The following is a 13,145-nucleotide window of genomic DNA, read 5'->3' as shown; positions in this document are numbered from 1 at the left end:
AGTGTCAGGAATGTACAGCATCCACCTCTTAAAAATCAGGACTGTTTGTTTGCTCCTCCTGGGTCAAAGTAAGTTCGGGGTCAGGATCTTGGATCCAGCAAAGGGTTTGGTTAACATTGCGAGAAAGATGTTGCCTCTGGCCAAAAGTCAGGCCTAGGATGAGACAGGCAGACATGGACACATTCACACCCAAATTTTGCAAATTTGGACTGACCCTGTCAGAGGCTGTGTGGGTGCAGGGTCACAGTGAAGATAGAGACAAATGGGAGTCCAGTAGACATCAATCAAACTGGACCCAGTTTCTGCATACCTGGAGCTCAAGAGTCTCCAGGGGAAAAACAGAGACACAAAGTTAGAGAGAGATAGAGCCAGAGAAATTTCCTGCATTGCGAAGATGGTCAGAGGCAGGGAAGAAACTCCTCAGCACTAGTTAGAGTGATCAGAAACCAAGGGGACCCGATCGCTGCACCTGCCAGTCTCAGTTTCTGTCTCCCTCCAACTGACCACCTCTTCCTCTGAGACTCACCAGTTCTGCATCTCTTGTCTCTCATTCTGTTTCGCCCATCACTTCCACCTGTGGCTGTCACAGAAGGGTGGATTAAGGAGGGGACACTGGAGATAGACCCTGAGCATTGAAGGGAGCTAGCCCCTCTGCAACTGTGGGTATTTCTCATCAGGTGGGTTGAGAGACTGAGGAAAGCAATAATACACAGAGACCAAGTATAGAGAAAGAACAGTGGGCCCAGGGAACTGGCGCTCAGCATACGAAGAACCCGCACCGGCGCCAGCCTCTGAGTTCCCTCAGTATTTATTGATCATTATTTTTACTCTCTTAGTGAAGGGAATGTAGCAGGGCAACAGATGGGGAGAAGGTCAGTAGGGAAACATGTGAGCAAAGGAATCTGTATCATGAATAAGTTCAAGGAAAGGTACTGTGCCCGGATGTGCTCCTAGGCTAGATTTATGTTTCTCTTTACCCAAGCATCTTAGTTTAGCAAAGAGTAACAAAGCAGTATTGCTGCCAGCATATCTCGCCTCCAGCCACAGGGCAATTTTCTCCTATCTCAGAATAGAACGAATAGGAATGGTCAGCTTTACACCAAGACATTCCATTCCCAGGGACGAGCAGAAGACAGAAGCCTTCCTCTTATCTCAACTGCAAAGAGGCCTCCCTCTTTCCCTACTCCTCCTCAGCTCAGACCCTTTATGGGTGTTGGACTGGGGGACGATCAGGTCTTTCCCTTCCCATGAGGCCATATCTCAGGCTGTCTCAGTCATGGGAAACCTCGGACAATACCCAGGCTTTCCTGGGCAGAGGTCCCTGCAGCTTTCCACAGTGCATTGTGTCCCTGGTTAATTGAGAATGGAGAATGGCGATGACTTTTACCAAGCATACTGCCTGCAAACATATTGTTAACAAGGCACATCCTGCACAACCCTAAATCCTTAAAAACTTGGTTCAATACAGCACATATTTCTGTGAGCACAGGGCTGGGGCTAAAGTTACAGGTTAACAGCATCTCAAAGCAGAAACAGTTTTTCTTAGTACAGATCAAAATGGAGTTTCTCATATCTTCCTTTTCTACGTAGACACAGTAACAATCTGATCTCTCTTTTCCCCACAAGCATCTGCAGGCTTCCAAAGAGAGGGTCGTCTAGGAGATGCAGCAACATACAAGCACAAATACGCCAGCACACACAGATACACACAATTGGTTCACATATTGCTGGATTACAGTTTGCTATGCTACAAAGACTGTGGGCCAAATTTGATTGAATTGAACAATTCCTTCTTTTTGTCAGCTTCTTAATTTTTATTTTATTTTATTTTCTTGAGATGGAATATCGCTCTGTCATCCAGGCTAGAGTGCAGTGGCATAATCCCAGCTCACTGTAGCCTCCACCTCCCAGGTTCAAGTGATTCTCTTGCCTCAGCCTCCCGAGTAGCTGGGATTAAAGGTGCCCCCCACCACGCATGGCTAATTTTTATGTTTTTAGTAGAGATGGGGTTTTGCCATGTTGGCCAGGCTGGTCTCGAACTCCTGATCTCAAGTGATCTGCCCACCTTAGCTTCTCAAAGTGCTGGGACTAGAGGCATGAGCCACCGCGCCCAGCCAGCCTCCTAATTTTGAACATACACTACCACCACCTCCACAACACACAAATGAAATGCACTTTCATATATGAAGCTGTATAAATACAAGGAAGCTCCAAGCATGTAAGGATATACACATAAGCACCCCCAGATTCAACCACAGAAACACACACCAGCACATTTGCATAAATACAAACATCCCTTTACATATAAAGATCATATAAACACATACATGAATGCAAGTAGGCATGGACAAATGCATGCAAGCATAAACAAACAGACAAAGCTAAGTAAAAAAGTGTGCATGCTCACCTATGCTTACAAAAATATACATATACATACCCACACACCCACACATTCACATGCTCAGGTGGACTTTGATATCTCTACCACTGTATCCCTGCCAACATCTTGAGAGTGGGTAAGGGATAGGCATCAGGTCTCTGGGTTGCCCAAGCAGAAAGTCTGGGTTCCCTAACACCTTTTTCTAAGCTAATGCTCCCGGACAATAATGAGAAAGGAGGCGGGGAATGGATGAAGTTTCATAACTGGGTGGAGAGACAGGTTCAGGATAAAAGGCCCAGTTAGAGGCTACAGTGGGGTGCAGGGCAGTCACACCGGAACCATGGAGCTCAGCGTCCTCCTCTTCCTTGCACTCCTTACAGGCCTCTTGCTACTCCTGGTTCAGCGCCACCCTAAAGCCCATGGCCGCCTCCCACCAGGTCCCCGCCCTCTGCCCCCTTTGGGGAACCTTCTGCAGATGGACAGAAGAGGCCTACTCAAATCCTTTCAGAGGGTAAGGCACAGATGAATGGGGTCTGAGGGTGGGCTGCTTCTTGCCTCTGTACTCGGGGATCCTTCACCAGACTGAGGCAGACTTCCTGAGTCAGGTTGGTGAGTACGGCGCATAGTGAAGCATGATGGGTGCTATTATTAGGAGAAAAACATCAGTCAAATTAAATTCTGCAGAGTTTATTTGAGCAAAGAAGTGACTCATGAATTGGACAACTCCCTAAACCAGGAGATACCACACGGCAGTATGGGCAAGCGGTATTTACAGGCAGAAAAAGGAGGTGACATACAGAAACAGCCTGATTGGCCACAGATCACAGCTTGCCACTTGGTAACAATCTGAGCAGTTAGCAGCCTGTGGTGGACTGAAAGCCCAGCTGCTCTGATTAGCCAACACTTGGCTGCTCTCACAAGAATATATTCGTTTGGGCCAGGTGCAGTGGCTCATGCCTGTAATCCCAGCACTTTGTGAGGTCGAGTGGGGGGATCACCTGAGGTCAGGAGTTCAAGACCAGCCTGGTCAACAGGGTGAAACTGTGTCTCTACTAAAAATACAAAAATTAGCTGGGCATGGTGGTGCGTGCCTGTAATACCGGCTACCCAGGAGGTTGAGGCAGGAGAATCACTTGAATTCAGGAGGCGAAGGTTGCAGTGAGCAGAGATGGTGCCACTGCACTCCAGTCTGGGTGGCAGTGTGAGACTGCATCACAAAAACAAACAAACAAAAGAATATACTAGGGAGTATTTCTGCAACCAGTTAGGTTGCAGTTCACTCTATGCAGAGAGAGCTTTAGGTCAAATTTAATTTAATTAAACAATTCTTAGGTATCAACATTACTTCTGTCACCATCGAAATTGACTTGTTTGCTCTCAGTATGGAATTCACAATGGACAATGTCAAAGTAGTTGAGTGATTCTTTATGTTTTCTTCATGTTTTTGTTATTCATACTGTAATGAAGCCATTGGATGTACAGAGAATGGCTGCATATGAGCATTTAAGACTCTCTCTCTCTCTCTTTTTTTTTTTTTTGAGACAGGGTCTCACTTTGTCAACCAGGCTGGAGTGCTGTGGCATGCATGATCTTGGCTCTCTGCAGCCTTGACCTCCCAAGGCTCAGGTAATCCTTCTGCCTGAGCCCCCCAAGTAGCTGGAACTACAGGTGCATGCCACCATGCCCAGATACTTTTTGTATTTTTTTGTAGAGACAGGGTTTTACCATGTTGCCCAGACTGGTCTCAAACTCCTGGGCTCAAGCAATCCACCTGCCTTGGCATCCCAAAGTGGTTGGATTACAGGTGTGAGCCATTGCACCCGGCTAAGACTCTTGAGAAAATACAACACATCAGGGAGACTGTTATGATGGCTCTCAGGAGGATAATACAAAGAAAATGAATTCTGTACCTTACTAGGAGTCTCCATGAACCAAACTGATTGAAATCGAATAATTCAAGGCTCAGACAATAAAGATAGTTCAATAGTATTAGAGTCCGATTAGTCATGGACTTTGTTCAGGGCACGATGGTGATTAAGGACCAGAACTTCTATAAAATAACTTGATTTAAAGAGTTATTCATTTTTGTAGTTGGCCTGGTAACACATGTCGTAGTATCCTGGAGACCCACTAGAAGAAACATTAAGAGTAGAAAACCTTGGGATAGTCAGGCTTGCTGTGTTAGTCCGTTCTCACACTGTTATAAAGAGATACATGAGACTGGGTAATTTATAAAGAAAAGGGATGTAACTGACTCACAATTCCACATGGCTGGGGAGGCCCCAGGAAACTTACAATCATGGCAGAAGGTGAAGGAGAAGCAAGTACCTTCTTCACAAGGTGGCAGAAGAGAGAGTGAGAGTGAGAGAGAGCGAGCGAGAGAGAGAGAGAGCAAAGAAGGAAGAGCCTCTTGTAAAACCATCAGATCTTGTGAGAACTCACTCACTCTCACAAGAACAGCATGGGGGAAACCACCCCCAGGATCCAATTACCTCCTACCAGGTCTTTGCCTCCACACCTGGGGATTGCAATTCAAGATGAGATTTGGGTGAGGACACAGAGCCAAACCATATCACTTGCCATCCCATTCAGGATGCTTGCAAACCAACTGTTAGCTGCACCCGTAAACACATATCTTCTTTTTGCCCTGAGAAATTTCCTTAGTGTATTTTGTGGCAGTGTCTAGAGAAATAGCATTGTCAGCCACATTTTAAATTGAGTTATCTGTACTAGCAAATTCACGGGAAAGATAAGAGCAATATTCGGTTTTGTTCAGCACCATACACAAGCCTCCAAGATGGGCAAAGAGGAGATCTAAAACTGGGTGATGTTCCATTAAGCGTTTCTGTTGAACACAAATGTTCTTATCCTCCTTTTGGAGAGTGGCTTCTACCCATCTGGACCCCTTGGAGGTTCAATTGGCTACAAAATTCAAGATGTCCCTTAATGTATAAATTAGCATCAGATTCCATACAGCTGTCACCCCAGTACCACCAAGAGTGAGCACCCAGGGACTCCATTGGAACCTTTTCTCAGCAGAAACCAACTTATCTTCATCAATTTTGAGGTTGATAGTAATTTCAGTTATTTGATAGTATTTCAGTTTTGGCTTTTAACTATGGGAGGTGTTATTGAAATCTCAGGGAAACAATTTGGAAACCAGCAGTGAACTCAGGAAGGACCAGGCATCCATCCAGGTTCTCCATGAGTGCATGCTTCACACTGGAGTTATAGCCTCTTAAATACAAATTTTAACACCATAAGTAGCAATTTATGCTTCTCTAATTCAGGTACATAACACTGGCTTATTAAATAGGTTATCATAGGTAATTTGATGGTGCCATTGCACTCCAGCCTGGGTAACAGATTGAGACCCTGTCTCTGAATTGGAACAACATGGGGGCACTGTCCTTGGAGGGGTGAGTGGGCATGAAGAGGTATCTGGGTATGAGCCATAGATGTGGAATTTCACTCTTCTCTGCCATCCTCTGTTACATCTTTGGGTACCTGCCTGCCACTGAAAGAACGAAGTAAAAGAAGTGGTGGCACGAATCAAATAGATTTTGCTGTGCCATTGAGAGAGAGCAGACTAGCAAATCTCAGTGCCAGGACAGTGGAGGAGAGAGGGAGAGCAGGAAAGGAGTCTGGGCAGGGAGTGCTTATCAACAATATACATAATGCCCTATAACGGTAACTGCCACTTGCTCAGTGTTTACCTGGCTTATCACTGCTTGCCATGCATGATTTTATGTTTAAATATGTACTTATTATTAGTAATCAATCAACCCATTTTCCAATGGGAGAATTAGAACACTGACAATACCTTCCAGCTCCTCTTCCCCTCCCCCCTCCCATGTTGACCATACTCCTGAATCTTAGACTTATTATCCCTTTGCTATTAATAAAGCTGTTTTTTTTTTTTCTGATCAATGGTCTTTTTACTGATACCAAGTACAGCGTATATATGCCAATACTATTATGAATTTTAAAAGTATTTGCTTAGACAGAATACATGGACATACACATGATGAATGTGATAATTGTCATACATATATGTTTATCTTAGACACTTAGTCGAAACATGTGGTCTTTGGTTATTGTTAGACGCTGGCACTTTACCTGGAAGATACAAGGTAATTGGGTCATACACTCTCAAATTATGGAACCTTTAGATTTTTCAGGGCAATGCCATGGAGGGAGCCAAGGAGGCTTATAATTAGGTAAGATGTTGTTTGGGTGACTCACCACCCAACCGGTCAACACTCAAAAGACGTGGTGGCTTATACCTGTATTCCCAACACTTTGGGAGGCTGAGGTGGGAGGATTGCTTGAAGCCAGGAGTTAGAAATGAGCCTAGACCCTGTCTCTACAAAAAATGTTTAAATTTAGCCAGTCATGGTGGCATGTGCCTGTAGTCCCAGCTACTTGGGAGACTGAGTCAGGAGGATCACTTGAGCCGCGCAGTTTGAGGCTGCAGTGAGCTATGATGACATCACTGCACTCCAGCCTGGGTGACAGAGCAAGACTCTATCTCTTAAAAATATATCATCTGCAGTGTGAGGAGTGATAACATTTAGAAAAGTGTGTATAGGTTTCAATTCTGGCCAAAGACATCCTACACAATTCACTGAACCCTCTCTTTAAGGGTTTTTTCCAAGCTCTGCAGAGGCTACCTGGGCACTAATCATGCCTCTATTAACAGAATTTGCTGCTCCTTCTAGCTCTTGGTATCTCACGGCCCCCTTTCTTTATGTGAGCTGGTATGGTCATTGAATATCCCAATCCTTTACAAATTCTGAAACAAGCAAAACTGTCAATAGCGTTGAACTTCTGGGGTCGGGAGATTCTCCCGCCTTAACCTCCAGAGTAACTGGGACTATACGTATGAGCCACCATGCCCCACTATTTATCTTTATTTTTGTAGAGATGGGTTCGAGGGAGGATCTCACTACAATGCCTAGGCTGGTCTCGAACTCCTGGCCCCAAGCAATCCTCCTGCCTCAACCTCCCAAAGTGTTGGGATAAGTTTTCAAAAGACATGTTTGACCCTCTCCCCTTCTTTCTTGCAGCAAAGATTTCTATTTTCCCACACGGAGGACTTGGGGTAAATTGTTTTGCTGTTATTGTTGTTGTTGTTGTTTGAGGATGTGGGTGGATCATCTTGGTTAATGTCAATGCAAGAACAGTGTCTGTTCCTCATTATTGGGGTTCCTTAGCTATCTAGGCAGGCAACAGCTCCCTTGAGAAGACTTCCTGGCCCCAGGTCCCCACCACATGCTCTCATACACAAGCTGCCCCTCCTTACTGAGCCTATGTCCTCGACAGTGCTGCATTTACCTGTGAACCTGTGGCTGAACTCTCCCTCACACTTCCAGACAAGGAAGGCCTGTGAGGTCTCAGCACAGTGCTGAACATAGTGCCTGGTACACAGTAGGCATTTAGTAAATATGTGTCCGGGAACAAATGAAGGAGTCAGTGAGTGAAAGCTCACTAGCAGTCGGCGAGGGCCTGTAAAGTGCTGCCTGGCCCCCGGTAGGGGGTTGCAGATCTGGGGATCCCTCCCCACCAAATAGAGCTGCATCACATAGGTGAAGGTCCCAAGTGCCTATTGTTTTCTTTTCATTGTTTTCCACGTGTCACAAGAGTATCATGTGAATCTATGGACTTAGTTTTCTCACTAGAGTAATGTGGCTGGGAATTATCTGTGTTGTCGTGGGGATTTTCCAGGTGCCATTTACAGCTACCTGTGGACAAGGTGAGGTGCTACCCTCATCTTAGAAGTAAGGATGGTGGCCGGGCACGGTGGCTCACGCCTGTAATCTCAGCACTTTGGGAGGCCGAGGAGGGCGAATCAACTGACATCGGGAGTTCGAGAGCAGACTGACCAACATGGAGAAACCCCCCCGTACTAAAAAAAACACAAAACTAGCTGGACATGGTGGCACGTGCCTGTTGACCCAGCTACTTGGGAGGCTGAGGCAGGAGAATTGCTTGAACCCGAGAGGGGGAGGTTGCACTGAGCTGAGATTGCGCCATTGCACTCCATCCTGGGCAAAAAGAGTGAAACTCTGTCTCAAAAAACAACAACAACACAACAACAACAATAACCAAAAAAACAGTAGGGATGTTGATGCTCAACCTGGGAAAAGCACTTGTCCAGTGGCACACAACTGGGAAAAGGGGAAGCTGAGATCCAGCAGGAGGTCTGTCTCCAAAGCCCTCCTAGACTAAAGCTGCTTAACAATTTGTGGATGATGAAATCCTCTGAGAGTTTGATTGAAGCTGTGGCCCCCTCTTTTCCAAATAGGCACATACATGTTTGCATAAAGTTGTGAGGCTTCACAGACTCCCTAAAACTCTTTCATAAACCTTCCAAGGATCTTCTAGGTATTCACGACCGTCTATTATGATTGCATCTCTTTGGGGGTACGGTAAAGAGGGAGGGCATGAGCAAGTGTGTGCCAAGGCCGAGGAAGGTGGTGCTGTTGCTTTTCCATTTCCCAATAAGCTTCCAGATTCCTTCTGGAGTCAGAGGGATACGGGTTTGTGTCTCAGATTCAACTCTTATGCATTGAGTCACAGTTTTCTCTTCTCTCAGTTAAGATCATGACAGTGAGAATGTGTGCCCCTAAGGTGGTTGTGAGGATTAAATGGGATACTGCATACAGCTAGTATATAATAAGTGCTCATTAAATGGCAACTACCTTGATCCACTCATTCATTTATTCACAAATCCAATAACAATTCACTGGGCACTTTCTATGTACCAGGAAATATTCTAGGAATTGATGATGTAGCATCTTGGACAAGACATACGAGGTCACTGTGCTCATGGACATTCCGTTGGCGGAGACAGATAAGCAAAAAATAAACAGATAAGGAAATGTTAGGTGGACAAGAACTATGATTAAACTATAGCAGGGGGATATTTCAGAAAATGATGAGAACTATGTAGAATTGAGTGGTTAGGGAAAGACTGTCTTGCTTTGTTTCTGAGCCGGGACCAGGAAAGATTCAGGTGGAAGGCACCAGAAGGAGGCAGCGGTGGTTGCAAGAATCCTGAAGCAGGAAAAATCTCAGGGAACAACATGGAGGAATGAGTGGGAGGAGAAGTCAGAGAGGTAATGGGGCCATGTCATGTAGGACCATGTGAACCATCTGTGGAGACTTCAGATCTTATTCTCAGCAAAGTGGGAGTATTGGAGGCCTTGGTGAGCACAGGGATATTAATTATTTTACATTTTAGTGGGGTTACCCTGGCTTGTGGGGCCATGAAATAATTGTTAAGGGGTGTAAGCATGTAAGCCTGGAGAGCAGTGAAGGAGCTTTGCAGAGATCAGTGCAGGTCATTTGTAAGTAAACTTAACCATTTTATAATTTTATGTCAAGTTTTTACTGAAGTTGAACATCACCGTAAAAAGTGCACAGCTCCATGAATTTTCACAAACTGAACACACTCATGGAATTGATTTGCAGGCCAAGTAGCAAGAGTCCCCCCAAAGCATGAACCCTGTCCTTTTCTAGTCACTATCCGCCCACCATCTTGATCATGGGTCAATTTTATCTGTGTTTGAACTTTTTTTTTTTTTTTTTTTTGTGAGACGGAGTCTTGCCCTGTTGCCCAGGCTGGAGTGCAGCAGTGTGATCTCAGCTCACTGCAACCTCTGCCCCCCTGGGCTCAAGCAATTCTCTTGTCTCAGCCTCTAAAGTAGCCGGGAGTACAGGCGAGGGCCACCACGCCTGAATAATTTTTGTAGTTTTAGTAGAGACGGGTTTTCACTATGTTGGTCAGACTGGACTTGAATTCCTGACCTCGTGATCAAACCCCCTCAGCCTCCCAAAGTGCTGGGATTACAGATGTGAGTTACCACGTCCAGCCCTGTGTTTGAACTTCATACACATAAAATTATGATGCATTGACTCTTTTCTGTCTAGTTGCTTCCAGTCAACATTATGCCTGTGAGTTTCAGCCACGTTATTGAGTGTAGCTGTAGTTTGTTCTTTTTCATTGCTGTACAGTATTCTATTGTGTGAAACCCTCACTGTTTCTCTGTAGCTATGTTGATGAGTATTTTATTAAGAAAGCTTCTGTGAATATTTTGTTCAGTTTTTGGTGAACACACATACATACTTTTTGCTGGGCATGTACCTGGGAGCGAACTGACTGGTTTCCTGCGTATCCATTTGTTCGGCTTCAGGAAATACTGCCCAGCAGTTCCCCAAGTGGCTGCACACTAATCCCACCTTATCCACTGGGGCTATGTTCTGAGACCCCCAGTGGATGCCTGAAGCCCCACATAATACTGATCCCTATGTTTACTCTTTTTTCCCTATAGAATCACATTATATAGGGAGGGTGGTATACACAGTGCAGACATGGTGGACAAAGGATGATTCCTGTCCTGGGTGGGACAGAGTGGATGGTGAGAGACAATCATCATCCTACTCAGAATGGTGCACAACTTAAAACTTACAAATTGTTTATTTCTGGAATTTTCCATTTAATATTTTCAGACTGTGGTTACCTGCAGGTAACTGAAACTGCAAAAAGCAAAACCATAGACCATAAGGAGTATGGGTTTGGCGTGATATTCCTAGTATTTCATCAACCATCTCTACTGTTTTAGGCACCAGCCAATCAGAGCAGATCCTGGCTGGGCCACTGATTAACCTAAGCTTGTCCAACCCGCCTTATTTTGTTGTTGTTTTTCTGTTTTGTTTTGTTTCAGTTTTTAACAGCCTGAAGTCATGGTTTTCAGTTTCTGTCTCTACTGATACACAGAAAAGAAGGATGAGGAAGGGGCTTTACTGGCCCAATCAGAAACAGAAACTAAGAACCCATGACTATATTCTCTCCCTTGGACACCGTTAACCGTTAACGCTTAGTCGCTGGGTCCTTGCAGGGGAAAGGGCAGCCTGGGAAGGCGGATGTTGGGGAGGGGCTAATTACCAATCTGTTATGTAAGTATTTTGATGGTTTTACAACTGAGGTGTATGCTGACTAACAGCCACCCCGGGTGTGGATGTGATTGGCAGTTCCGAGAGAAATATGGGGACGTCTTCACAGTACACCTGGGACCGAGGCCCGTGGTCTGCTGTGTGGAGTAGAGGCCATACTGGAGGCCGTGTTGGACAACGCTGAGGCCTTCTCTGGCCGGGGAAAAATCGCCATCATGGACCCAGTCTACCAGGGATATGGTGAGGGCCTCAGAGGCACTGGGAGGGGGTGGGTGGGGGATGCTTCAGGGAAGGGAGGATATGGGGGGAAGAAGGACTCAGAGCCTTCTTCCAACTTCCTGTGCAACCCACCCACCCCTCCCCCACACCCCAGGCATGGTCTTTGCCAATGGAAACCGCTGGAAGGTGCTTCGGCGATTCTCTCTGATCTCCATGAAGGACTTCGGGATGGGAAAGCGGAGTGTGGAGGAGCGGATTCAGGAGGAGGCTCAGTGTCTGATAGAGGAGCTTCGGAAATCCAAGGGTGAGTCCTGGGAGATGAATAGGAAAGAAAATGAAACACTGAGAGATGCAGGTGCACGGGAATAGAAAGACAGAGAGGTATACGTGGGCAGAGACAGAGACACATGAAACAGAAGACATGATCTGACAGAGGGATAGGGACAGAGAGGCAGAAAGGGGAATAGAGAGGGATGGGGATGGGCAGGAGAGAAACAAACAGAGCCAGAGAAAGAAAGAGATGCCAGGTGTATAACGTCCAAGAGTTACTCAAAGTGGCTGGATGCGATGACTCTCACCTGTAATCCCAGTACTTTGGGAAGCTCAGGCAGGAGAATTGCTTGAGGCCAAGAGTTGGAGAACAGCCTGGGCAACATAATGAGATCCTGTCTCTACACAATATAGAAAAGAAATGAGCCAGGCATGGTGGTGTGTGCCTGTAGTCCCACCTACTCAGGAGGCTAAGGTGGGACTACAGGATCACTTGAGCCCAGGAGGTTGAGGCTGCAGTGAGCTGTGATTGTGCCACTGCACTCCAGCCTGGACAACAGAGCAAGATCCTGTCTCAGATAAACAAACAAACAAACAAACAAAGAAACCCTCAAAGACATACATTTTCGTGGATCAGTTGTATCTAACGAAGGCAAAAACAGAAGTTATGTAAAAGAAAGCAAAGAGAGAAAAGAAAAAACTACAGACATTTAGCAAATAATGAACTGTGTTTTCCCTGCTCTGGGTGCAGTGCTGATGAGCTGGCAGTGAGCAAACAGGCCAGGTGGGATGTTCCGCCCTGGTGCAGCTGGAGGGGTCATGAAGGAAGCACTAGGTTGTTTCTGAGTTCTCCATAATTTGGTGTCTGTGGGAAATACAGGTGACGGGTCTGTGGCTAGCGCCTCCATCTCATTCATGCCAGGTGTTTCCCATCTCTCTTATCAAAATTTCTCAAGAGACTATGGGACATAAATGCAGAGGCTGTGTGGGGAGGTAGAGACACAGGAGCTATAGGAAAACAGGAACAAGAAGACTGAAGAGAAGGACAGGAAGAAACAGAGTGACACAGGCAGGAGGAAACAGACAGATGGAGGGACCAAAATGAAGATAAATATAGGCTGGGCACGGTGGCTGCTCATGCCTGTAATCCCAGCCTTTTGGGAGGCTGAGATCTGGTGGATCGCTTGAGGTCAGGAGTTCAAGACCAGCCTGGGCAACCTGGTGAAACCCTGTCTCTACTAAAAATACAAAAACTAGCTAGGCATGGTGGCACATGCGTGTAATCCCAGTTACTCAGGAGGCTGAGACAGGAGAATTG

The 13,145-nt window shown here is 45.9% G+C and overlaps 1 protein-coding gene across 1 annotated transcript in view; it reads left to right on the top strand.

The window, feature by feature from the left end:
• Positions 1-2,720: 2,720 nt before the first annotated feature.
• LOC108536170 (cytochrome P450 2B6-like) overlaps positions 2,721-13,145 on the top strand; it is a 37,374-nt gene continuing 26,949 nt past the window's right edge. The window contains 4 exon segments of the mRNA XM_017882735.1: positions 2,721-2,891; positions 11,417-11,471; positions 11,474-11,578; positions 11,712-11,861. Coding sequence (XP_017738224.1) covers positions 2,721-2,891; positions 11,417-11,471; positions 11,474-11,578; positions 11,712-11,861 — 481 coding nt within the window.

This window comes from Rhinopithecus bieti, unplaced genomic scaffold (assembly GCF_001698545.2).
Source record: "Rhinopithecus bieti isolate Rb0 unplaced genomic scaffold, ASM169854v2 scaffold_13621, whole genome shotgun sequence".
NCBI classification, from domain to species: domain Eukaryota; kingdom Metazoa; phylum Chordata; class Mammalia; order Primates; family Cercopithecidae; genus Rhinopithecus; species Rhinopithecus bieti.
Note: the sequence above shows the minus strand (reverse complement) of the source record. Positions and strands in the feature narration are given on the sequence as shown.